The 27,801-nt window shown below is 36.6% G+C and overlaps 1 protein-coding gene across 2 annotated transcripts; it reads right to left on the bottom strand.

The window, feature by feature from the left end:
- LOC117983492 (PHAF1 protein CG7083) lies at window positions 1-27,801 on the bottom strand. Of its 2 annotated transcripts, XR_011236944.1 has the most exons (12): window positions 27,545-27,801; window positions 20,463-20,545; window positions 19,210-19,337; window positions 17,616-17,775; window positions 16,748-16,843; window positions 16,389-16,539; window positions 15,276-15,478; window positions 14,626-14,750; window positions 13,858-14,047; window positions 13,195-13,290; window positions 7,659-12,937; window positions 1-7,527 (listed from the first exon to the last, which is right to left on the bottom strand). XR_011236944.1 is itself a non-coding variant. In XM_034970059.2 (11 exons), the coding sequence occupies exons 1-10, from the start codon at window positions 27,606-27,608 to the stop codon at window positions 13,204-13,206; spliced, it is 1,287 nt and encodes a 428-aa protein (XP_034825950.1). In that variant the 5' UTR covers window positions 27,609-27,801; the 3' UTR covers window positions 1-12,937; window positions 13,195-13,203. The 2 variants fall into 2 exon arrangements, 1 of the variants encoding a protein (XP_034825950.1); XM_034970059.2 differs by having other exon boundaries at window positions 1-12,937.

Below are 27,801 nucleotides of genomic sequence, written 5' to 3'. Positions count from 1 at the left end.
TTCGGTATGAAATCCTTTATTGATTTTTTGGTATTTTTTGAGACACTTTTCAGTTTTTTAATTTACCCACTTGAATGTATATAAAACGAGAATTTCTTAGTGATCACAAAAGTTACGGTGTATAACTAGAAATAGTGTAGAACGAAGAATAGGTACATATAAAACAGAAATTAAACTAGGATTGTCTATAAAACTTACTAATCCATAAATAAGAGCCAAATTATTATAATAATGTCATTTTCCTTATACAATTTTGCAAAATTTTCATAGCCAAGAAAAACTTTGAACTACCTACAACAAAATCATTAATTTTAATTACTTACTCGTTGAATTAAAATTAATGAATTCAATGAGGTCGTTACATTTTATGATACATATTCATAAATAATACTTAGGTACATAATTTATTGCAACGAAATAAATTTAAATTGCGTAGAATGATATAATTATTCAGGCTACTTATCATATTGTACCAAACTAGTGATTTTTCTGTATATAATATGTAACTTATAAGTCGAAAGTGTGTATCTAATAAAATCTATAGATAACATACCTACCTAATGTTTTTAAAATTCAATTTTTTGGAGGTTACCTCAAAGCATAATTTGGAGAAAAACTACCTACCTATTACCTAAGTTATCTTTTTTTGTACGTCAACATTTCTGAAAGATAAATAAAAACTGTCAGATGAATTAGATTATGGAACATAAAAATTATCGATAGGTATCTTATTGATATAATTTTCGATCTCGTAAACGATGCACTGTATCGCACGTCAACATAAAAACTATATTACCACAGTTTAGTAACCATACAGTTTTTAAATTCATCGGCCTTTCGGGAAGGTGTAGCGAGCTGAGTCCGAGAAAGTAGATCATGAAAGTTGAAAAGATTGAAAAAGATGTTTGATTTCATAGCCAAGCCTATCTGTGTATAGGAACTCGTCTACTTCAAAAACTTTAAAACTAGAACTAACAAGAACTGTAGTTTGTAGTACTGCGCATTTCATTTGCGAAGATCAACGGTAAGATACATCGTAAGTCGCTTACCTATCAAACTTGTAATCCAAAAACAAAAATTATCGCTTGATTTAAAATTTTCGGTTATAATATTATTAAAGAAAACCAAAACCAACAAAAGAAAATTACATAGAACAGTTAATAAATTCCGAATTTAAGTACAAGTGTGACAAGTAAATCAAGCATAGTTGACGTCGAAAAGTTGGATAATGGTAACAGACGCAGACGCCATTCCTGCTGGTCGGTTCCGTAAGACCGTCATCAATCATTATTACAATCGCAATACTTGTAATTGGCTGAATTTATGGTATTCTTGTTGCAACAATGAATAGGCTACTTGACTCATATCTAATTTCGTCCAATAAATGATTATTTATTATACCTAGTATTTTGCTTAAGACAACGAAATATATCAATAACAATTATTAAAAACGCAGGATGGATATATAAATCCAATTTTAAAAAATACAATTTTTATTTTTATTTGAAACGCAGAAAACGCTGTCAGCCATGATGTGACGTCATTAAATATGTAAACAAAGAAATGTCATCCCTATGTCACGCGGGGACTAACGTAGTATCCATATATATAAAATTTAAAGTCCTGACTAACTTATATATCAACGCACAGCCTAAACATCTAAACAGCTGGTCCTAGGTACATGAAATTTGTTGGGTGTGTTCTTTGTAGGTAAAGAGAAGGTATCCACTAGGAAAGGATTTTTTGAAATTCCACCCCTGAGTGGGTTAAATGGGGGTTTGAAATTTATGAAGTCCACGCGGGCGAAGTCACGAGCATAAGCTAGTTTTTATATATTTCTAAAAACTCATAGTAAACGTAAAAAATTATCGTTTTCTCTTTATAAATTGAATAAGTTATTAAGTAAGACTTACAACAAAGTGATCTTTGCAAAAATAAATTTGGGTTGAAGTCGTTAGTCATATAGGACTAACGACTAGGGTCCCTTTAAGCAAGTCGTCGCGTGTTACGTATATTTATTTCACTGGGCACTCTAATCCACAACATTCCTGTGGTCTTTATCGATGCGTTTTTTACATTCTCGGATGATACAATAACGATAATTAATATATTTTTCATGTAAACTAGTATAGAAGTCATGTTTATTAAACTTTAGAAGGTTATGCTGTTGTTTACAAATGCATGACGTCAGAGCACAGATAATCTATCGGCCCAACATGGCCGACAGTGTTTTCACCTGTCTAAGAAAAATATATTTTTAAATTAAAGTTTTACGGTTTATAGGGCGCAAAAAATATAGTGTTAATTTTTTTGATCTAATAGGAAAAATATTAACCATTTAAGACCTACTTAAAAAAAGTGTCAACTAGCCTATTGTAGCCAATAGTAAGCGAGGTGATTGCGATCGTGACATTGTATCTGTCCAACATTGTAGATATACGACCGTTTTACAACTGTATAATTGCTGAACAGTGATCATAACTTCCGACGACACTGAAATGGACATACCTATACAAGTGCGCTGAAAAAGGTAAGCCGTATAAAATGACAGACAAGCGAACCGAAAATTAAAATTGACACATTGTGTCACATGGTCATTGTGTTTATCAACTATTAACTTTTTTTTAAACTATTAATTTTATTTTATTTACTATGTTGACAGATTTTTAGCACTATCAGTACCGAGCATGACGCTTAATGCTGCTATCCGTCTGGGCCAAAACGGCGAAAATCAAGTTGCTTTAAAATCACGTGCAATAGCAAGTCCAGCGTACTTGTATGAGTAGAGGTCAGTGTCCGACGATTAATTTTATTTAAGGGCTGATTTTTTAAATCACCAAATTAACTGACTAACATTTTGGCTGATTTCCAGTTAAAAAAACTGTCAATATTTAAAAAGTTAAAAATTATTTTGCGATTAAAAATCGGCCTATAAAGATCAGTTTAAATCAGTGAAATAAATTAAGTATTATTGAATTTCCTTATTATTAATGTGGTTGCTTGGTCCAAAAAGGGAAAATATTGTAGAATGATAAATATGGTTGTATCAATAGGGGAAAATAAATACCTCATTAATTTAAATTAATGCATGCATATTGCATATAAGGATAAATCGGTAGGTAACACAAATTTCCACGCGCCAAGATAGCCTTGTCGCAATTAAATAATTGTGTGAATTTTGACTAAATAAATATCTAATAAAGTATCTATGAATCCAGAAAAAAAAAAGTTTTATTACACACATGATATTCATACATTCTCTATCGAAACAAAATTATTGCTACAGCACACAACAATCAATTTTAATTTTCCTCTATGATTAATTTGTTTAATAGTTATTTATTTATGTGATTTATGGTAACTTAAAACAATTCATCGAATTTTGTCGATTACCGCCCTAAATTAATAATTTCAGCCGTTAGTCACTTTAAATAATAATTATACATCATATGTGTGGTTTTTGTGGCACTGATGACTGAATGTAGCAGGAATAATATATAATTTTTATAAGTTTAATAATAATAATTTAAAAAATGTCATAATGTCAAACTTATGCTGCTGATTGTATTCATATCCCAAAATCATAACAAAGATTTAAAAAATAATGAAGTAAAAACATAAAAATTACATCCCAAGGATTCGAACCGACAATCCTCTAGCTATCAATATTATCAAAAAAAAAAGGAAAAAGTTTGCTTAAAATAAAAGTAGATAAGCATAACAAAGTATCGGTAATGTCACTTATCTACTTTTGAAACTCAGCTTATTATAATTTTTTTTAATGTTTATATATTAAAAAATCCTTATCGGTGCAACTATCAAAAGAATTTGCAATAAATCATTTACAAAGAAAGCACAAATCACATAAATAAAATATATATAGATAAGTGAATCGCATTCAAACATAATAATAATAACAAATGGATTTTCAACAATTTTACAACAATATACCTAGCAATAAATTAAAAATTGGCTATGTCACGTCTTTCGGGGCTGTATACACAATACGCGAAGCCTCCCGTTCATATTGGTCCAACGTCTTCGCCGGGTTCCGACTTCCGACCAACTTTATTAGATATCTACCGCCGCCCCTGAACATTTGCAGCACCAGAGGAACCGCCAATGCGTTGCCGGCTGTCTAGGAATTTATTGATCAACGCCTTGAATAACCCTTACAGTGATTACACCCACCGCGTAGGTAGATACGTATTGTGTAAACAGCCCTGTAGTTATGGTTTTTTAGTGGTACAATCTGGCAACACTTAAAATCTGCCGTGAGAATACATATATACAGCCTTATAAACAAAATATATTACGTTATGCTTCATGACTTTTTTTTATTTACTTACTTCAAACTAAAAAAGTTATACCGTTGGTTGCAGAGTGGGTCTCTTAGCTCCTTTAAGGGGGAAGCACACTTATAAAACGCGACCAACATCGACATGATTATAAACGGTTCTTCCATTTCACGAGTGCCCGTGGCTTATGCATGTGTTTAGTCGTATCGGTATAAGTAAAATAAAATAAATGTGTCCGTTTGCGAGCGCTTGCTCGCGACTGATTTATCCGACAGGCACGCACACTTACGCAATGTTCTTGTACACGACCTAACTACAAGTCAAGTTCACGCGCGCTCGTGAATTGCAAAAACTGTATTGTATGTTGAATCAAATCAAATCGTACTTAGGTACATACCACTTTTTATAACCGAAATAGTTATAGAAAGTAGTGAACTAAAGTTGCAAATGGCGGTCTGCGCAGGTACAGTCAAGGATACAAGCCCCGCTGAGATCCGTGTTTTTACAATGCGCTCGTGTTTAGATTGCACTATTTGTTTTGATATTGGGTGTTAGTGCGGTTGTGATCCTAGAAATTACTACAAATTAATTTGATACAGCATGTCCCGCGTTTCACCAGGCCGCGTCGTGATTTATAAGTGTGCTTCTGCTTTTATATGCTAATCATAAAGTTTTTGTATCACTAAATGCATAATATAACACCGCTACACGTATATACTTATTATAGTTATATTATACGATTTTTATGCCAGCCTTTGTGGGTGCGTACACCCCTGTCCAACGGACGTCAGCGAAGGGATGCAGCGTTGGACTTTCGTTGGCACATTGGACCAACTAGTGCCAACGATGTCCCTTCTTTCGCGCTTGTTGGACAAGTGAATACGCGTCATGTTTTAAACGTTTTTGTAGATGAAATAAATGACAACAAATCTATGAATAAGGTGATATTAATGTTGATTAATCGATTTTATCGCATCGCATGTTTGTACGAGCGATTGCCAATTAGGACTGAGGACAGCGCTTTAGGCCAAGGACAAAACAAGTAGAATTCACCCGTTATGTGACAATATTTAAATATTAGGTGGTACCTAATATTTAAATATTGTCACCAGATTTAAAAAAAAACATTGGGGAGGCTGCCACAGCGCTATATCAGCAAGAATTAGTGCCGAAAAATGCGTCGAATTCTACAGTAGTTATTCAATTCATTCCCCTCAGGAAAGGCAAAGGTCGTAAACCATACAGCCTGGTAAGTCGTGGGTTCTTCTCTGGGGTGGGAATTCTTTGTCCTTAGCCATAAGCTAACAAACAAATCACGATCACATCTCGTCGATCACTTTGGAAGGCTGACATAATGAACATACAAACAACGTTATGAATTAGATGATAAATCTGTGACGAGTACAAGCCACAGCGAGACGAACGTAAGCTAATTAATTATCATTATAAAAATATCCCCCTAAAATAATATGTACGGACATTATTATAATAAATATCACCTAGGTATTTTTGATTTATTCAAGTGTTTACATACACCTAATTTTAAACACTTGCGTCTTACTCTTTCGTCAAGAATCTCTAAACTTAAATAAATTAATAATAAATATAGGGCTATCCATTTCTGTAGGGAGCATTATAAAGCGGTAGCAGAATAATTAGACCCGTCATTTTAGTTTAGAGATTCTGTACTTACAACAGAATCAGCTACAAGGCTGTTGTACACAATCTCTAAGCTAAACTGACAGGTTACCATCTTTTTTCGCTTATGAAAGGGATAGCAATATATTTAGACCTGCCATTTTAGTTTAGTTTAGGGATTATGTATACAGAATTAGCTACATCAAAAATTGTGCTAACCGGCGTGAACTTATTCCGTATCTCTCTGAGAATCGCGCCCTAATGCTGAGATCTATAGAGCATACTTTGCCTTTACTCAGACTTGAGACTAGACGAGACAGCATTATGTCTCTGAAATAAATCTCTTATCTCACAAAATAATTTTCCCTCGGCAAACTCGTGCTAGTAAAGAAACGAAGCAGCGCTAATTTCATCCCACTTACACAATATACACAAAGCCAGTGTGTAAGTGAGAGGCTAAGAGGGCAAGATTAATACCGTTGGTTTCAACCCGTTTCGACTTCGGTAACATGTTGTGGCATTCACTAATCCGTCGGTCTTTATCCTACAGCCGACGAAGACTCCGCTGGCGCTCATTGGACTGATGGATTTTATGTATTTTTTACAAATTTTGGATAATATTACAGAAATAAAAAGTCTATTAAAAATTCTGTAACATTTTCGTAGTTGAGATTTTTGTTAAAATTTACACTTTTTTTCTAATTTAATTACTCTTAGTCTCTTGAAAAAGTGCTTTAATTGTTATCAGAAAGTTGTTTCGAGTGTTGCTATTCAATAAACATAATAAGTATTAGGTATGTTTATTTTTAATATGAGTATTTTGATTCATATAAAACATATACTTACCTATTTGTTTAAATATAATAATATCCGTACAATAGAGTAAAGGGGGTGCAGCGTACGCTACCTTATACTTAATACTTTTTTTAATGTATTATTTGTCAATTTTTTAACTTTTTTTTATGGCACCACAGCCACATAACCTCACAATCACACGTAACTTGTGCATTAATTAAATAAATAGTTTATTTATGCGCTAACAAATACTTTTCGGACATGAGCCAAAATGTAAATCGATTTTAAAGTCCTTTTTTAACCTAATTTTTTCATGTTAAAGAGATAACACTAATTTAGTGCAAGTCAACTCGCCACGAAGCGCTAATTTCAATTGCTATGGAAAGTGCTTTACATATCGACTGTGAACTGCAGGGCTATTCTGTATCTTTGAGATTTTTCGTTAGATATTGAATCCAGTTAGAAATATATTAAATTTAGGTCACGTAATTTTGTATTCCGTATCGAATGCGTGGCAAACTAGTTAGGAGTATCTAACCATAGTCTGCTGGCCAACATACCACAGACCAATAACATACTGGCGTATTTTATCGACTTTATATGGCTAAATTAAATATCTCTGCCTGACAGATAGCGTAGCTGGCAATCTATACTATCTCAATTTGAACAAATTTACAGGATGACGAAAAAACTTGTCCTATCTCAAAAATTTGAGATAGGACATGTTGCTTCACAATCCATAGGTATCCTGTTTTTCACTAATAGATAGTCTCTCCGAGAACACTAAGGCTGGGATCTATAGAGCGCACTTTGACTTTGCTCAGACTTAAGATTGAGTTAAAACGAGACAGATTTATGTGAAAGATATAGCTCTGTCTCGTTTTAACTCTGTCTAAGCTAAGTCAGAGTGCGCTCTATAGATCTCACCGTTAGAGCCATTATACATATTATAGTCGCCCAGCGACTCGGTCGACGGCGACCGTTAGAATCTGTAATTTATGAATTCGTAATGGGTCTTAGTTAAGAGAGTTACGTTTTATTTAATGTGTCTAATACACAACTACGTTCAAACAACTATATAATGTCAACAGACGGTCGCTAAGCATTTAAAAAGCCCTTATGCAAGAGTGGTTCCAGGGTACACAATAGTTGGGTACAAATAAATTATTATTATTAAGTCGATATTTAATAATAATCATTTGATACTTACGTAAATATGGAATATTACTATAGGTATAATTATCAAAAAAAAATTATATCAATCATGATTCCGGCTCAGGGCCGAAAAGAATTTCAAAATTAGATAAAATAAAGCAATATAAGACCTTACGAACATATACCCACGTAACATATTGCCTAAACAGCGAAACTGTATAACATCACAACCAGCGCCAGTAAGCGATGTTACTATAAGCTCATTTCATTGGATTTTCGACTTTAAGGATTGTATCACACTGAGATACTGTCACCAGTAACGTATGGCCAAATGAAGTGGCCAAGTTACAGTGATCGCAAAAGACGTAGTCCAAATCTGAAGTTGCAACGTCGCGACTTGCATAGGTTAGATTAAAGATAAAGATTAAAAACAGAAGCCCGGCTGAGATCCGGTTTTGTACAATGCGCAGTCATTTGTCTCGTATTCAGATTGGACTAATTGTTTTACGCGCATATAAAAGGGACAGATTTTTGTTCTGCCCCGTATTAACTTGTAGTTATTTAGCTTTACTTGAAAGAACCTTAAAGGCAAGCCCCAAAAACCGTAGGCTACCGTCGTAATTTATGTTGACATCTTCAGTAAGACGATCTCAATCGTCTCTGATTAGGGCAATCCACATTTGTACATTGTAGGTATTTACATTTAGAAAGAACAACTGCCGAGTATCTTGGCTAGTTCTTCGCAGAATGACATTCCGAATAGTTGTAGATTCTTTTAATGATTCAAAAGCACTTGTAAAAATTTCTTTGAATAAAAAAATCATTCTATTTCTGTCGTGTGGCATCTCAGTGTGATAAAGCCCTAATACAAACTAAAGTGAAGTCTTAACTTGCACGCACATTGGCGCAATATACAGCTAACGCCAAACTTCTTGATCGCTCTGAAGTTGCAACGACCGCATGATTGCGCCGGTATGATAAGCAGAAAGCACGTATCCCGCCCCGGAATGAATATAGGCTACGAGCGCGGGGTGCGAGGGTATAATGCTCTATAAGGGCTCCTGGTCGTCTCCCCGCAGAACTGTTTAAATGCTAATGAAGACTAATTAGTTATCACTTTTGAGCGATCAAGAAGTTTGGCGACACCTACAAAATTGACTGAAAAAATGAGGTACAGTTATATTATGTGTTTGAAATATTTGACTATGACTGTGTAAAATATAGATTTATAACTTATTATGAATTTGTAACCATAAACATAAAATTGTATAGATTACGCATATGTAATTGATTCATTCTGTATATTTGTTTAAAAGGAACAAAAATTGGTAATAAGATGATTGGGTACACGACTTTGTATGCAACTGAAAAGTAAAGGTCACTCTACACTTGCGCAGCGACAGCCCACGAACGCCGCAAAACAATTGGGATGATGCCTAAGTCCAAAAATAAATTATTTTATAGTAAATTATTAAATAGCCTTCCAAAATTCGTTAAATCCATGTCCGCTTTTAGTATTAAGTTTGCTAACCATTTTAAATTATCGACCTAAAACAGTCCTACGTCAAATGTTTTTAATCTATGTATTTCATACATGCTCCCTTTAGCGAGCGTTTTGACGTTTGATAAAAAGTTACTGATTTGACTAGTAGGGATCATCCCTATTGTGTGGATGGTTCGCGGCGTTCACCATCCAATGTCGGTTATGTTGTCCGCGACAAAGAAACTGCGAAAAGTTGCGAACGTAAAGGGACATTATTTTTCATGCAGAGATAATCGCGAATAGCAGAAAACAATTCAAGTCTGCGATTCGCCCATGAGTATAGAAAGAGCTTAATAATATTAAATGATGAAATAAGCTGCCTTTTTGTTATCTCTACTGAATGCACGCCATTCGTAATTCATTTAATATTAAGTTTCAACGGTTTTCTTGGAGATTTAAGATTTTTATAATGGGAACACTGATTTTCCGGGATTAAAAGTACTCTATATCTATCCTCCGAATGGCATACTATTGTGTTTACAATTATGGATGGATTTTGGTCATGTACCCAATTTTCATAACAACGTACGAAAAAAAAGTAAAAATATTGCATTGAACTTACAGTGAAGTAAAAATTGAACTATAATTTTTCTATATTATGAGTGATTACTACATAATTTTCCTTAAAAAAGTAACCACTTATTTCAATTTCTTTATACTTTATTTTGGTCTGAGCAATATTGTGAGAAGTGTTCTTTTTCTAAATCTTGCATCTGAATGGGACCCTAAGCTCTAGGTACTTGTTTAATAAAATGTAAGACGTTACAAAATGTGTATTATTTTTTACAACTTTTAATTTTTGAAAAAATCGTTGGTGAAAACTTTACAAAATGCCAAAAATTATTAATATTAATATCGAGTAAGTACACTAAAATTAATTTATTCGTGCACATATTATATACGTATAATAAGTATAATGTACGACATAGGTAATAAGGACTAAGTAATGTTACAGACAGGCATAACGTTGCTATATTAAAATAAGGGCTGAATTTTAAATCGCCAAATAAGTAAACGTTATTAACTGAAGAAAATTTTTGACATTTTGACAGTTTCTCAATAAAAAAAAGTACAAAAAATCAATATTTTTTTCGTTTGCATATTATGTGGACGAATTAAAATAAATGTCGTTCATGATTTTTCAAGTCCGTAGCTAAATGTATAGATTTTGGAAAGGATTTTGCGAGAATTTGTAATAATAATGAAGTGTCGCAGAAAACAATATAACCTATCAAGACCTTTTGATCCAAGAGATTTTATAATAAGAGCCCATCCAAATGTTCGAAGTTAATTGTGACATTACACTAACACACTCATACAAGATATCGCGTTATACACATTCCAAGCGCCGAAGCCTAAACCCTAATCTACTTGCGCACATTGTGAGCAAAGACAAATAAGTTGATTGATTAAAAAGGGGGTTTATTTTATTAAATATTAATATATTTATAAATTAAGTTTATCAATCTCCTCCTTGTATTCATTTGCAGCAGTTTTAAAAGTGTAGCGTACTTTTTTAAACACAGATGATAGTGACTGTCAAATTCATCTCGAAATTTTGAATTTTACAGTGTTTTTATTACAGCTTTTGTTTTTTTAATCACCGTTTGCATAAAAGGTAAGTATAAAAAATTATACAGCCTAGTCTGAGTCTTTTATGTAAAGGTTTGTAAAGCCGACCCTAAAAATAAAATACCTCGCCATATTGCGGAAAATTCGTGGAACTAATTTATACAAGATCTTACACTTACAGCCGTACTCAGAGTCGCTAATCGTTACTTAAGATTACGTTAAAACTAAACTTAAGTAACGATTAAGCGACTCTGAGTACGGCTGTTAGTCACCATAGATCATATACTAGTGGCCCAAGTTTTTGATATTTCTGGTCAGGGTATATAGTGTAAAGAATTTGGAATTATAATTATTAAATTAATTTCAATTTGAATTAGGTACTTAATTTTTAAAATTAACTACTTAATTTTTACGACATCCAATGACTTTAACTGTCAAATTGTTTACCATGTATGGTTATATTGCGTCAAAATATAAACTTTAAAGTGCGTTTATATATACGCACGAAGGGCGAGCGACAGGACGTGCGCATCGATATAAATGACAAGATATGCCCAAGCGAACAATTTTTTTACGGTTTTGGAACCAAATAAATCAGCACCACCTCTTAGATCCTAATGAACGACCCGTTTGAAATCCAGACGTCACTGAGGTTGCATTGGTGCTAAATAAACATTTTAGGACCAATAAGTCAGTGCCATTTTGCTTGTTCAACAGCCCTGTCTTTACGAAGTAATATATAAGTCAATGGACGTGCAACGTTTTTTTCACAAACCCGTCCCCGGTATAGTCTCGCATAGTGGGAAGCCGCAGGCGAGGGTGAAAATGTAAATGCACGGTAAAAAAATATTGTTATTCCATGCTTGCAAATGAATACAAGGAATCAAATCCCATCAAGTTAATTAAACATTGTAAAGGAATCGAAAAGTAACTAAAAATAATTTGTAGACGTATACGTGAATAAAATAGAACGTCATAGAAAATTTCATAGACAATAAATTCATAGTAAGACCTTTGTACACCTACCATTTGCTAATTTTTTGTGATTTGGACAGTTGCCACTTTTTGACCTTAGTCAATTTTATTAAAATTATTTATAACCACAATAGGTAGTATTTAAAACTGAAAAGAAAATATCATTTAATTATTTTTAATAATAATGAACTGTCAAAATTGTTAAAAAAAATAACAGGGTATGCAGTTCCTACTATGAAAATATTAGCCTGTTTGTTAAAAAATAATAAGAATATAATTAATTGATTTCACGAAAAATCTAAACTTTTTTTGTCAACTATAGCCTAAATGATTTGCATAAATTAATTAACACTATACAATAATAAAAAGCCATCCATGGGAACATTGTGGTGCTATCGAGAAAAAATATTTTTGCACATTTTTTTTAGTAATTTTTATCACAATAACACACGCCCTAACAAACGCTTTCAATTTAGAAAAAATACATTCGATTTTTGATATTACATATTTAGTTCTCTCCAATTCAAAAATATTTACATCTTAAGTCTATACATTTTTTCCATGAAAAACATCAGATTTTTAGTTGTAAAACTTAAGAACACATTCGACTAATTTATTTTACTTTATTATTACGATTATTAAGAGAAAACTTGTCTATTAACTTACATGATTTAAAAAAAATCTTTTTTTACTGTCCATTGCTGCTAAGGAATTAAATAAAACTTATTTAACACGCCTTGAGATCGGTCACTCACTTTTATTTTTTTATAGTTTTTTTTTTCACAGTTTTTATCACATTTTTTTTTGTTAAATACTGTTACCTCTTAGGTTGCATGTTTTCAGGATATGTTTCACTTTGCCAGAGGGTCCGTGCGGGGCCGCACCAGTGGAGTATGTTTTGTGTTTACTGACAAACTGACTGCATTCAGGTTGTGAACTTTTTACCTTTGCTCGGAGATACCTGTCGAGAAAAATAATACTTTTCGGTTAAACAACGTACAGACATTAGCATATGTGTTTTGCCGCACCAGTTTGTAGAAACGCTACCTACCTTAAGGTTATATATTTTTTAATAAGGACTAAAAGCGTACTTTTCACATGATATTTGACACAAAGTTAAAATGGCGCGGGAGAAGTCATTTTTTACGCATTATATATATATATATATATATATATATATACACACACACACGTCTTTATAATTTAAGTGTGTTTCACCTTGGTGTGTCACGCGATAGAGTTGACAGCGTAGTGAGGGCGGGTGCCCTCGGGCTGGTACAGGGTTATCGACGCTATGTAGTTATTCGACATCACCTGAAACAAACAAAACACCCATAATCCATTTTATAATACGATTCAGCATCAATTTAAATCATATACCATTTATATCATTTTAGGTATTATATATATATATATATTAAGAACACAGATTATATTTTTAAATTTCACATTATTTTAAATTAACAAAAATATTATCACATTATATGTATTAACAAGGCATTATTAATTTAACTTAAGAATGATACTAATATTAATAATAACACCTTCGAATTAATACTAGAATATTTAATATTGTACCTGCCTAGATGATAATTGTGTTTTGGAAATAAATGGCTTATTTATTTATTTTATTTTTTTATTTTTTATCTATATAATATAATATACCTACCTTAAAAAAAACAAAATATCTTCAATGTACAGAATTGGACCTGTTACAGTTTTATTATAAGTATAGATTATCCCCAGGCACTATAGACTGTATGGGATTTAAAAAGGGATAATCACTAATTCAAACCACGACTAAATTTTTCATACTTTCAAATTCCTTTTTCCTAAATAAGTCGCGGGTATCAGCTAGTGAATGAATGAAAAAGACCTGACCTCAAAGATCATGTCCTGGTAGCCGTAGCAAAAGGTGGAACCAAAGGGATTAGTAGTATTGGTGGAGGAGGCGCGGTTTAGCACGACGGGGCGCTCGCACACGCGCAATGCACGCGACACACTCTCCCACTTGCTGTAAGCCGTGATGCAGACCGCGCCGCGGGACTCCACTAGAGCGTTTGACTCGCACCTGGAAATAAACACACTTTATTAGGCTTATCTAAATATGTAAAAGGAAAGGGTGACTGACTAACTGACTGACTGACTGACTGACTGACCGACTGACTGACTGACTGATCTATCAACGCACAGCTCAAACTACTGGACGGATCGGGCTTAAATTTGGCATTCAGATAGCTATTGCGAGGTAGGCATCCGCTAAGAAAGGATTTTTGAAAATCCAACCTCTAAGGGGTGAAATAGGGGTTTGAAATGTATGTGGTCCACGCGTACGAAGTCGCGAGCATAAGCTAGTTGCTCTATAAATAAGATGACAGGTCACGAACAATGTACCATTGCTCAAGCGGCCAGGTTTGCACACATATACACATCTGTTTCTTATTACGAAATGTAAAATAAATAAATTGTAATATCAACAACAGCACACACAATTAATGTATCTTCAAATACTGGAGTAGCAAAATACGAGCCGACGAAGTCATAATCAGTAGTTAGCGCTCACCCATTTTTCGGCACGCCCGATGGTACTGACGTCACTTCAGTGCTAAAAAATTAAACTATGAAACCTGAAAATTCTTTCATACTCACTTATCAGGTTGAACGTTGAGTTCGAACTCGCAACGATGGTACATGTTGAAGTTGTAATGCCCCGGGTAGTTGGTGTGCAACACAAACTTCTTCACTTGGTGCGTGCGCGCATCGAATAACACGTCCTGAAATAGGTAAACGATAGTTATTCTCCAAAATATTGCATTTTGTAAAAACTTGTGGGGTGCCCCAAGGTTAGCTATTGGCTCCATTTTTGTTTCTAATTTATATTAACAACTAAAATAATGAAATCAATAAACTATGAGTAGAAATTCAATTAAAAAAAATTAAAAGCAGTGATATTTTAATTTATTAAATTAACACAAGGAGACGTAATACGAACGTAAAATATTGGAAATATTATATTTTTAACCGAAAACATTCATCTAGTTTCTAAAATTGAAGCTTTGGCAATTTAGACAAACGCTAAAAGAAAAAGAAAAGAACACACTTACCCACATCTCGGACTCCAACGTCTATTGGTTTGTCCAACTATGCACCCTGCCCATTGCCACTTCAGCTTCGCAACCCTTTGAGCTATATCAAGAACGTGCCAAAGATGGCAAAGGAATATGCACCGGAGAGCGTTCCGTTGGACGCCCCTTCACTAGGTGGACAGACAGCATCAAACGAGTTGCAGGGAGACTCACCAGACCAAGCGTGAAGTAGTTGAAGAAGTAATCAGAAGCGGGGGGCGGGCGGCGGCGCGCGGTGGGGCGGTGGATGCGCATCTTGTCGTCCGCCTTATAGTAGAGGCGCGCGGGCGCGGCCAGGGCGCGCGAAACAGCTTGACAGCTGTCACCGAAACGGACCACGCGTCTTCTCGCCGACGCTGGCTCGCCTGATCGGATACCTGTAAGTGTGGATGATATAAAATTCACATTCAGGGCCAATGTCTTCTTTGATTGGTTTATAGATAGTACTTTGACTTTGTTCAGACTTTACTTACGAAAAACTTTGCTGAGTGTATGCTAAGCTTAATCTTTGATTCGGAATTCATAGTCATGTCGGGCTAAGATTATGCTGAGCATAAGCTTAGGCTAAGACAGTCACAAGATTAATGGATGATTCATTCCATGCAATTTTTCCTGATTTTCTTTTATACAATTTAACAAAATTAATATGCAAAAATCTAAAACAGTCCAAATTATATTTCTTATTTATGTTATTATTCATCAAAAGATAATTTCGATTAGATGTAATATAAATTAACATGTTACCTACCTACCGACTAGTCGCCCGGCAACTCAGTCGACGGCGACCGTTATGAAAGTCACCGTGTGTATACGCACGCAGTCGCCACAACTTAGTGCGCATACACACGGCGACTTCCATATTAATTGGGTATTTGACTTCAATTTTTTTATTACTTTATTATGAACTAGGATCAAAATAATGACGTTAACTGAAACAACTAATTAAATCGATCAAATAACAATAAAAGTTATGAGCATTTAAACATTTCTGATTAGACAGAAATAGCGATATAGCATTTTGACGTCACACCTTACTAATGCCATAGTAGCTTCGTGCGGTTTCATACAAATTTTCGTTTTGCGAGAAAGGGATAGAAGACCCTCCCACTCCAAAATTAAAATGCCTGTAACTTTGTAAATACATCATTATTTTTATCCTAGTTTATAATAAAGTAATAATACTTATCAAATTATAAAGTAGGAAAATACCCAATTACAGATTCTATTGTCGCCATCGACCGAGTTGCCGGGCGACTAGTCGACCGTGCCTAATGGATCTAAGATTACCTTCCGTATAAATGTGCAACCGCAGTCCAAGCGTAGCCGTGGGAGATCTCAGGACGTCGCACCGTCGTAAGTGCAGCTGGTGCTTGTAGCAAGACAAGGGAAGGTCGGCCAACGGCGCCGAGCATCTGCCGCCGCTGGCTGATCTTGTTAACTGGAAATGCGAGTAGGCAATTAATAACCAGGCAGGCCAAGTGCGAATTGGCAGACTTTTTCATCCACCTTTGAGAAAATTATGGAGAACTCTCAGGCATGCAGGTTTCCTCACGATGTTTTCCTTCACCGTTAGAACGAGCAATGTTTAATGTTTTAAAACACACATAACTCCGAAAAGTTAGAGGTGCGTCGAAAAAAAGACATACCTGATGCTGTGAACCGTAGTATATCGTCGTTCGGGAGACGACGGGCGAGCCGCCGTTCGGGAACTGGAGCGAGCCTAAACCGTGTGCGTATCCAGGCTAGAATAGTACAACAAAGGTTCTGAGTCTGAACATAGGCGCTATCTCCACGGACAAGAGAATCGCGGCAAGTCTCGCCGTGCCACCGAAGATACAACTCGTACAGGCCAATCGGACGATAGTTAAGCGCACGCCATATTGGAAGCAAAGCGAACGAAACTACAGTACGCGGCCGAAAGTAATGTGCATCGGCCTTTAGAATGACATTTCGGCTTTGTAGAGCGTTGTCTCTGTCACTCATACCTATATGACGTTTTGTCGGTCTAAACAACATGGAGCCCGTCTATACAAATCTGCTATCTCCTTCTAAAGGTCGATGTACATTACTTTCAGCCGCGTACTGTAAGTTCGTTTCGCTCGCTATACGAATCGCTGGCTTAGTTTAGCTCTGTAGTTGGCAGTGTAAACTGAAGTATGAAAGATGCGGCAGCGACATGAGCGAAGCGAAACGAACTTAGCTTCGTTTCGCTTTAGCCTGCACTTTGGTTGGGCTCGTTGCGATTCTCACCCGTGGAGATGGCACTGGTTTAATATAATAGTACATTACTGTCTAGGCCAGAAATTAAGCAATAGCTGACCTAGCTATATTGAAAGGAGGAGGCGATGTCGAGTTCTCCCCAAGCGATTTGGCTCGGCTGCCGCCTTGTCCTTTTAAACTAAACGAGTTGCTATTTCAGTCGAGACTTGTATAGTACGTTTCTTTCATTTGCTATTTTGCCAGCGTTGAAGCACATGCCACTGAAGACACAATAGCCCATGTTTTGGGGCTCACCTCAAATTTGCTATCGACAGGGAAGTAAAAGGACAGCCCCCTGAAGTTGAGCGCGAACAGGTGCCGCTGGCTGTCGTAGAGGCCGGGGTGCGTCGCGCCGAAGCTGTGCTCCACCTGCTCGATGGAGGGCGTGATCTCCGGAGAGTTGAAGCACATGCCACTGGGGACAAAACGGACCATGTTCACGACAAACTGCATCACAGTCGACAGAGTCGCACAGACATCCTGCGTATTCGAAAGGGTGAGATGGGGGAGGGATTATACCGACTGGCATGGCAGATCAATCGTTCGGGTATGTAGATTGTAGGTGCTACGATAGTAAAACCTGCCGTATTGTAAAGCTGTTACGTTCGGTTGGAGCGAGGCGATCCGCTGACGTTACGAAGTTGATGTAGTGAGCGTATGTCCATAGAAGTCCATATAAAGTGTGACAGAGGGTTTTAGTGGATGGAAACCCCACATAACCCAATCTCTCCTTCAATGAGATCCGTTATATTAAGATATCCACCGTCCACAAAAAAAGGTTTCATAAGCTGCTTTATAACTAGTGTACAAAGATTTAAGACAGATTTGAGAGTCAAAACACCTCATTACAAAAGAAGTATGTCCCTGAACGTATGCTATGGTTGGAGACAAATCGAACAGAAAGGTCATCAGGGTCGGCAGATACGCGATCAGAATATTATGTTTACACGCAGTAATCTTACGGCATATGTTGGTAGACAGGCGTGACTGTTTTTTTTAATATATCGACAGTAATAATTGATTCTGATATGCCAAACATAAGAGATAACGTTACCTAGGTCCTAGACCGTTTATTGTCCAATTCTTTGCTAAAGGTACGCTTACACAGGCAATTAAAATTTCTCAATTCCAGGCAATTTAGTCAATTATGAACATCACGACCACATGAAGAAATTTACTGTAACTATACCCGGCAACACCTGAAAATTTCAGCAATGTTATGCAAAATAATTGCTCCAGATTGATCCATTTCCATACGTGTTACCGAGCAATAATTGCTTAAAAAATTGCCCATGTAAGCGCACCATTGGGTAAGCAAATTATCCGTATGTATTACCCGTAGTAGGATTGGTTACCACGGGCAATTAACGATCTAGACGACGAGTAGTTCCAGAACTAGTGTATAGGTTGTTGAATAGAGTCCAGAGCGAAAGATAAAGGGAAATCTAGGATAGGCTAATTTTTTATTCCAGATTGTACACCGAGTAAAGGTCAGGATGAGAGTGCTATGAGATTAATTCTTAAATTAAAGGAGCAAAACTAATAGAAGTTTCTGGTGGCACACGTAAAAAAATTGTTGGAATCTGGTTGTCAAATTAACCGAATAGTGGCTATGATGCTGAGAGGATTTATGAAAGAATAGAAAAGGTCTGGGATAGTTAGAGAGTCACAGAAAGAAGTATAAAAGAGAGCAGAGAGGGAGTACCTATAAGGGCATTTCTTTAATATAAATTCTTTGTTCTCACGAAAAAACAACCAACAAAATGGGAGATCATCGAGATCACCAGAATTTATACTGTTATATATGTTCTTCTTATGCTATAAGAAAGGGATGGTTTTGTTGACTTACCTATACCTAAGCTTAACTAATTTCATATTGTATATCTCTATAATCTTCAGCCGCTGCGCGACCGGGTCGAATATCAACCGGATGCCGTCCTGCGGCATATTTATTACTAGATCTACTGATAGTGGATTCTGAAACAAAAAACTAAATTAATGATCTTAAAGGCCGGACCGCATTACAGCGGGGCTTAAAGCGCCAAAATATTATTTCAATAATTTTGACCAGTTGAACGATTATAAGATGATAGACAGACAAAATACTTTTGCTGTCATAATATTAACTTAATTAGGTTTATACGACTTGATAAACATTTGATCTAGTTAGTCATATCGCAATTATGTGGAAAACAGATAGTCAGAGAGATTTTTCATTTTATGAATATACCTAACATGGTATTCAAAATAAACCAAACCGTAAATCTTATGCGTATTAATATATTAATATTGTAACCATCTGTACACACTCTCTCACGAGTATGACGCGTAGTGATAACTGATAAGCAAGCCTTTGTTTCGTTGAATAAAGCAATATAATTATGTGATTCATAAAAATGCGCGCATGTCAAGTAAGAAAGGATGTAAACATCCATAGTCTGTGCTAGCTTTTCACGGCCCATCCGTTTTGAACGTTTGGTACTGCAGAGATAGCTTGCATCCTGGGGACCAGAGGCGTCTTTACCTATGATGCAGGGTGTGCGGCGCACACGGGCGCCGGGTCTAAGGGGGCGCCGAGCGCCCTCTAATGCGACAACTCCAAAGATGCGTCGATGCCGGCGCTCTCAATGAACCTGCGCTCGTGTTATGGCCGAAGCCGTCATCATTTTAAATCATCATTTAAATTTGCACCATTTGCATCCGAATTTCCGTTTGAAAATATAACTGTTAGTATTCCATTTTGACCCTGCTCCTACTAGACTAAAGGGCGCCAGGGTACTGCTTGCACACGGGCGCCACAAGGGCTAGAGATGCCTCTGCTGGGGACATAATATAAGCTACTTTTTATCCTGGAAAGTCGAAGTTCGTGGACGAAGTCGCAGACATCATCTAGTTTTTCAATAAAGGCTCAAACTTATTACTACTGCGTTATCAAGATATCGCTACAACCTCACAATTTTTTTCTGAGGTTATACTTATATCGCTCGTATCTGTTACATTAATATGTCAATTGTCACCCTCAGTTGAGGGTAGTATACCGCGATAGGTGGCTCAAAATTTTTCTACAGGTATGTTTTGTCGTCTGACAGTAGGTATAGTTACCTGATCACTGTAGAGGACTTGTACACCTCGTATGGTGCCAACTTGACTCTGTATTATCGACACCGCCTGGGAGAAATGCATTCCTGAAAACAAAATTACAATGACTACCAGTCGATTAGGCTGTTAAAAATACATATCGAAGATTTCTTCATCGGCTTTACTTAGACTTAAGACAGAGTTAAAACGAGACAGAGCTATATCTCTCACATAAAAATGTCTCGTTTTAACTCAATCATCAAACCCCTGCTAGGTATCGAACCCGGAACCTCCCACTAATAAGTCCACAGTGTTTACCACTGTGCTAGAGAGGTAGTTAAAAAGGTAGGGGCTATGTGTGGTAGGTACAGTTTTAAATAAATGTTTTTCTTCTTTCTAACAGGAATATGTAAATGTAAAGTCGCGTTAATAAACACGATCGCTTATTTTATGTAGGTTGTTATGTCTACGATAATTAAATTTGTTTTGCACGTAATGGCCGATAAGCGAAATGCTAATGACTCTCGTGCAAACATTTGTACATGCTTTTTCGTTTACTCATCTCCCACTGGAGACCAAGGTAGCTTGGCGGCGTATGGTTTGTTAATAACTACCTGACCCGCCCCGACAGTCGCTCGAGTAGAATTTCTAATAACCTTTTGTAAGTGGAAGTCTACAGTATAGAGTAGGTAGTTTTTGTTATTATAAATGGGAAAATGTTTGTTTGTTGATTTGTCCTTCAGTTACGCTGCAACAGAGCCAACAGATCGAGGTGATTTTTCATGTCTTGGTTATTTATAGTTAAAGACCTGAAGAGTGGCCTCGGCTACTTTTTATCCCGGATAATAATCGGAGTTCCCACGGGTTTCTAACATCTAACGCAGACGAAGTCGCGGTACCTATCAGCTTTTAGGTATATCAATGTATATTAGAGGTTCCATTGGAACTGAACGGACCATATCTGCATCTTTTTCGCAGAGACCGACCTCTCTGGCACTGTGGTAAATGTTGTAGTTTTACAAGTTTTTATTTCGAATTCAATTCCCAGGAATAATGTAGCGATCTATTGGTGAAAGAATTTTCAAAATCGGTTCAGTAGTTCCAGAGATTACCCCCTACAAACTAACTTAACGACAATACCTCTTTATAATATATTTTTTTGTGTGTGATGTGATGATAGTTTATGGGGCTAGAATTCATTATTAAAGAGAATATTAAAAAAAATAGATTATTCGTTATTTTTAACATAATTAACTATTAACGTCACGCTGTACGGAAAGGTGCTGATAAACTTGAGCATTCACAGAACATCGAGCATTCGCCGTTTTTATTTTTGTCGAACTGAACAACGAGCCGAGCCCAAGCATAGAGCCAAATATTGCTACGAACATTTTGAGCATTCTAGCGAATGCTCGTCTATTTTTTGTGAAAATGTCAGACTTGACGGTCGCGTGTGCTCGCTAGAATGCTCGCCAGAACGCTCGATAGAATGCCCGCTAAAATGTTCTCGTTTGTGTGAATGAGCATTCGCAAAGAATGCTCATTACAAGTGAATGCTCAAGTTTATCAGCACCTGAAGGCGATAAATGACGTCACAAGGCGTAAACAAATATTTTAAATTTTTTGATTATGATTTTTTTTTAAATACCTAGATAATTCTCTTTAATGATGATTTCTAGCCCCAAAAGCTAGTGCTATACAAAATATCACATCATTTTATTACTACTGTCCAAGACCCTATTCGTACTAGAGTATTTGAACCATACATATCCCATCATTATTCATCATCACTCATCAGAAATCGCAACGATTCGAACAATTGTTTTATATTCATTGTTGTCCCTCAACCATAGAGCAGAAACAAAGAGGAGTTGGCCTAAGCAACTGTGCACTGTGATTTTCAACTAGGTCCTGACGTCATCACTGTGGGCGGGGCCTTAGTTAGTATGCTGTCTGCGTTCGTCAGGTTCACATATATTGAGACTCGTATTATCGGTGTGTTTTCGCGTTTTTAAGAACAAAAGGATGAAGTGTTGTGTTTTATCGTGTCAAAGTTATTCAGACAGACGTTCTGATGCTATGAATGGTATCACATTTCATTTGTAAGTAATTTTATACGTAATTATTAAAATAGTTCTAGATTATTGACATCTAGTGTGAGATAGCTGAACTATGTAGTGACATCAATATATCGATGTTAGGTCGCTAAGCGAGTAGTTTTGCTACTAACCCGCAGATGGAAAATTGAGAAGTGGGCGGCGTTCCACAACCCCTCACCCCGCAAAATGTCACTCGATATTTCATAGGGAAATCTTAATACAACATCTCCTCTTTGTTTCTGCTCTATGCCCTCAACCTTTGTTAACTAGCGGCGCTACATAACGCTCTATCAAAACAATAGGCGTTTATTAATTATATTTCAAATGGTTCGAATAATAACTAGAGTAATTAAGAGTCGGGTAAACTAGGCCACCATATCTGTTTAGCCGTTAACGGCGGTCTCTTCACTCGATCCATACAAACGTAGCTTGGTTCATCATCATCATCATGATCAACCCATCGCCTTATATTCTAATGATAACCAAGCGACAGTACGCGGCCGAAAGTAATGTGCATCGATCTTTAGAAAGAGGCAGATTTGTAGAGCGCTGTCCCTGTCGTAGAACCGACAAAACGTCATTTAGGTATGAGTGGCAGAGAGTAATAGCTGTGATAGCCTAATGGTTAGGACGTCCGCCTTCTAATCGGAGGTCGGAGGTTCGATCCCGGGCACGCACCTCTCCTCTTTTCGGAGTTATGTGCGTTTGAAGTAATTAAATATTACTTGCTTGAACGGTGAAGCAAAACATCGCTAGGAAACTTGCATACCTGAGAGTTCTCCAAAATGTTCTCAAAGGACTGTGAAGCCTGCCAATCCGCACTTGACCAGCGTGGTGGATTATAAATGCGACAGTGTGTTGGTTTGTTCTTCTATCAAGTCGCAACGGAGCAACGGATTGAAGTGATTTTTGCATGGGTATGGTTAAAGACCTGGAGAGTGTCATAGGCTACTTTTTATCCCAGAAAATTAATGAGTTCCCACGGGATTTTCAAACACCTAAATCCACGTTAACAAAGTCGCGGGCATCAGCTAGTAAGGCTAGTAATACTATAAATAAGGAAGTGTGTATTTAAATATTTAAATATTTTCACGGTTTAATCGCTGCGAAAATCGTAACCTGCAGCCTGGAGATGGGACGTAGAATACTTTTGTTTTGTTTTTTTTATTTTTTTATTCAGATACAAGTAAGCCATTGACTCCAATTTCACCTGGTGGTAAGTGACGATGCAGTCGAAGATGAAAACGGGCTAACCTGGAAGGGGTATGGCAGTTTTTAATAAATCCATGCCCCTTTGGTTTCTACACGGTATCCTACCGGAACGCTAAATCGCTTGGCGGCACGGCTTTGCCGGTAGGGTGGTAACTAGCCACCGCCGAAGCCTCCCACCAGACCAGACCAGAAATTTAGAAATTATAAAATTCCAAATCCCTGCCAGGAATCGAACCCGGAACCTCCGACTAATAAGACCACCACTTACCACTGCGACAGGGAGGTCGTCGTTGTGCTCGGAAAGTAAAGTTTCCGCGGGGTATTTCAAAACCTAAGTTATCGCGAAGTCGCAAAAATCTCAGCTAGTACCTACTATTTTACTGAGTACATTTTTTTCGCAATCACGACTAAATACGTAACAGACGCGTCAGCCATGAGCCAGGCGAAAGTTACGTCGCCAAAAAATAATTATTAAACGTAGTATTTTATATGGCCTGTGCGTAGAATAGAGAAGACAAACAACACATTTACGCAAAATTCCGGGTATTGGCCCTACGCAGATTATTATTTATTTTTTTGTTCACTAGGTACTGAAAAGAACAATGTTTATATTCAAGGTCGGCAAATATTATTGATATTGACGAAAACAGTCTTACGTAGACCGATACGCTGATAAAATAAAAGTGGCATACGCAATAATAGAAAATAATGTATTACGTAGAAATCTGCTACGAAACAAATCTAAATATATAAAAGGAAAAGGTGACTGACTGATATTATATCCACGCACAGCTCAAACTACTGGGCGGATCGGGCTAAAATTTGGCATGCAGATTGCTATTGTAACAAAGGCATCCGCTAAGAAAGGATTTTTGAAAATTCAACCCCTAAGGGGGTGAAATAGGGGTTTGAAATTTGTGTAGTCCACGCGGACGAAGTCGCGAGCATAAGCTAGTAAAATATAAGATTTGCATTCTGGGCGCGTTATCAGAGTGAACTAGAGTGGGGGAACTCTCGGTTTGCTCATGAATCGACGATATGTCAAACATTAGGCTATCAGCATTATTATCATCATCAGCCTGTGGAAGTCTACTGTTGGACATAGACCTTCCCTAAAGAGCGCCACCACACCCGGTCCCCAAATAGGCTATGGTGACGTGAAATAAAAAAATAGCGATACCTTAGGGCTACCTCCGTTAAATGTACACATAACGCGTAAAATTTAACTCACGCGACATTTTGTGTCAAATTTCATGTCAAAAGTACGATTTTATTCCTTATTTTAAAGGTGAATAGCAGTACAATTCCTTACGATGTTTTTCTTCACTATTAAAACATTGAATATCAATTTAATAGTGACCTGGGTCAATATAAAACAATATTTATCAAAGTTGACACTACCGAAAATCGAACCCTGAACGAAGTGTTTACGGCGCGATTATTTGCACAGCTGCGCGAGGGAGTTCGACGAACTCTGTTGTTTATACCTGGTTTACTCTACTTTATTAGATAGAGATTTTTTCTATGATAGCTTTTGACCACCAATTTGGTCAGTTTCAAGTTGACTATCTGCTGTACTCAGAGTCGCTAATCGTTACTTAAGATTGAGTTAAAACGAGACATATTTATGTGAGAGATATAGCTCTGTCTCGTTTTAACTAAACATAAGTAACGATTAAGCGACTCTGAGTACGGCAGTAAGTTTGCCCCGCCTTCGCTCAGGCAACCAAAGTAGGTACCTATCCAAAGATTTTCAGTTTTTTTAAATTTAGGTTTTTAAAAATCCTTTGGGAACTCTTTGATTTTCCGGGATAAAAAGTAGCTTATGTCCTTCCCCAGGATGCACGTTATCTCTGTACCAAATTTCGTCAAAATCGGTTGAACGGGTGGGCCGTGAAAGGCTAGCAGACATACAGACAGACAGACACACTTTCGCATTTATAATATTAAACATGGAAATATGGATATTTGTATGGATAGTATGGAGTATGGATTTCTGTTGACAAAATGATATTTTTTCATGGCTTAGTGCCATTTTAAGAAAAGTGAAATCTTGATATTTCACCACAATTGTGTAATAACTATAGAAATCCGAATAAGTAGGTATTGTAGAAGTGGTGAATGAGTATTGTAACAGTTCACAACAGTTGGCCTCGCTGGTGCAGTGGTAGGCGCTGTGGTCTTATTAGTGGGAGGTCCCGGGTTCGATTCCCGGCAGGGATTCGGAATTTTATGATTTCTACATTTCTGGTCTGGTCTGGTGGGAGGCTTCGGCCGTGGCTAGCTACCACCATACCGGCAAAGCTGTGCCGCCAAGCGATTTAGCGTTTCGGTACGATGCAGTGTAGAAACCAAAGGGTATGGGGTTTAATAAAAACTGCCATACTCCTTCTAGGTTAGCCCGCTTCCATCATCACTTACCACCAGGTCAGATTGCAGTCAAGTATGTTTTTTTATTTTTTTTAATAAAAAAAATAGGGAACTCCTAACCAAACATCGAGGCTTCGACGTCACTGGCAGGCATCAAATGTTAGTACATTTAACAAAAATGGCCTTGTGGTAGCCAAATTTTTCATGTTTTCACGTCACTATAGCCTATTTGATTAATTATGGTTGATTCAGGATCATACCGAGAGTTCTCTCACTCTAGTTGTGACTAGTGAAGCATACTGATGGTTACTGAACCATCAGTAACCTGTGTGCATTATTGTCAAAACAGATGTAGGTATTTATAATTTTTAGGGTACCGTGAGTGTACCAACAGACTGTCTAAGCCTCCACCGTTTATCTGTCTGGCAGTGGGCTGTATCTCGTGAACCGTTATAAGTAGAGTTGAAATTTTCACAGAATGTTTTTATTGCCGCCAAATTAATCTATTTCTATATATAAATTTATATACTTCTATTTATAAATTTGGTACAGAGTTAGCTTATATCCTGAGGAAGGACATAGGTCACATAGGCTACTTTTTGTCCCGGAAACCTAAGTTTCACTTTCACGCGGACGAAGTCCCAGGCATCATCTAGTAAATGATATACCTACTTATGAGGAAAAATTATAATAAAAATAGAAAAAAAAGTTAGTAAGACGATACTAAGTACTTAGCTACTTAACTTCCTAATTGGATTTTGTGATTTACCTAGTGAAGGAGTACCTACTTAAATGTGAACTTGAAGTCAATAATTTGAAGAGCAGTTACATTTGTGGACTTTCAAAGTATACATTGGGAACTCTTTGATTTTCCATGATAAAAGAAGCCTATGTCTTTCCCCAGGATGTAAGCTAACTCTGTATCAAATTGTATCAAAATCGGTTAAACTGTTGGGCCGTGAAAAGCTAGCAGACAGACAGACATACTTTCGCATTTATAATATAAGTATGGATTAACAAGTGTTAAATAAATAATTTAAAAAATTCTTGTAATCGTTAATAATAAAGTAAGTAGCCTAGTACCTAGCAATTACGACCGTACTATCTCATATTGAAAATTGGTCTTCAAGTCTACCAACGGTCAATAGAATATAAAGCAATTTGTAATAATAAAACTATGAATATATACATCGCAAAGATTTCATGGTCAAGTGTAGCGAAAAAAAATAAACATTACACCCACAGACGAAACAAAGACTCGGCTGACATTTCGAAAAAATCAATGAGACCCTGAAATGCAAGCTGCAACTGATATAAACGGTTGATTAATTGATAAATCCTCTAAAACACCATTGCATAAGCCGCGTCCCATAGCAATACAACGCAAATTCTTGACGTAATTCGTAAACATAAGCGGGAGCTCACCAAGAACAAACTCCCAGGCCTCGCAGCCCAGGGAGCGCTCCGGAACGATTTCTAAATCCAGCATTATGAACAAAACACTTATCACAAACTAAACAAAGTAACTTTCACTTAATAAAATAGTTTTTTCAACACAGAATCCTCTTTTACGCTGCCTTTCTTTGTTTGCTAACTTTAGTTTTCAACCATTTTGTATTTGTCAGAGGAACTGTCATTACAAACAGCTGATTGTATTCTGTCAGGGCCGCATTGTGAAATCA

Source organism: Maniola hyperantus, chromosome 7 (genome assembly GCF_902806685.2).
Source record: "Maniola hyperantus chromosome 7, iAphHyp1.2, whole genome shotgun sequence".
Classification (NCBI taxonomy): domain Eukaryota; kingdom Metazoa; phylum Arthropoda; class Insecta; order Lepidoptera; family Nymphalidae; genus Maniola; species Maniola hyperantus.
The sequence above is the reverse complement of the archived record's forward strand: the minus strand, read 5'-3'. Positions and strand labels throughout refer to the sequence as shown.

Excerpts from the sequence above, each read along its gene's own strand:
- LOC117983492 (XM_034970059.2), bottom strand. The coding sequence starts at position 27,608 with ATGCTGGATTTAGAAATCGTTCCGGAGCGCTCCCTGGGCTGCGAGGCC. Across the intron at positions 19,338-20,462 it reads AAGTCCTCTACAGTGATCAG|AATCCACTATCAGTAGATCT; the intron begins GTAACTATACCT and ends TTTTTGTTTCAG. Across the intron at positions 14,048-14,625 it reads CTCAACGTTCAACCTGATAA|GTGCGAGTCAAACGCTCTAG; the intron begins GTGAGTATGAAA and ends GTTTATTTCCAG.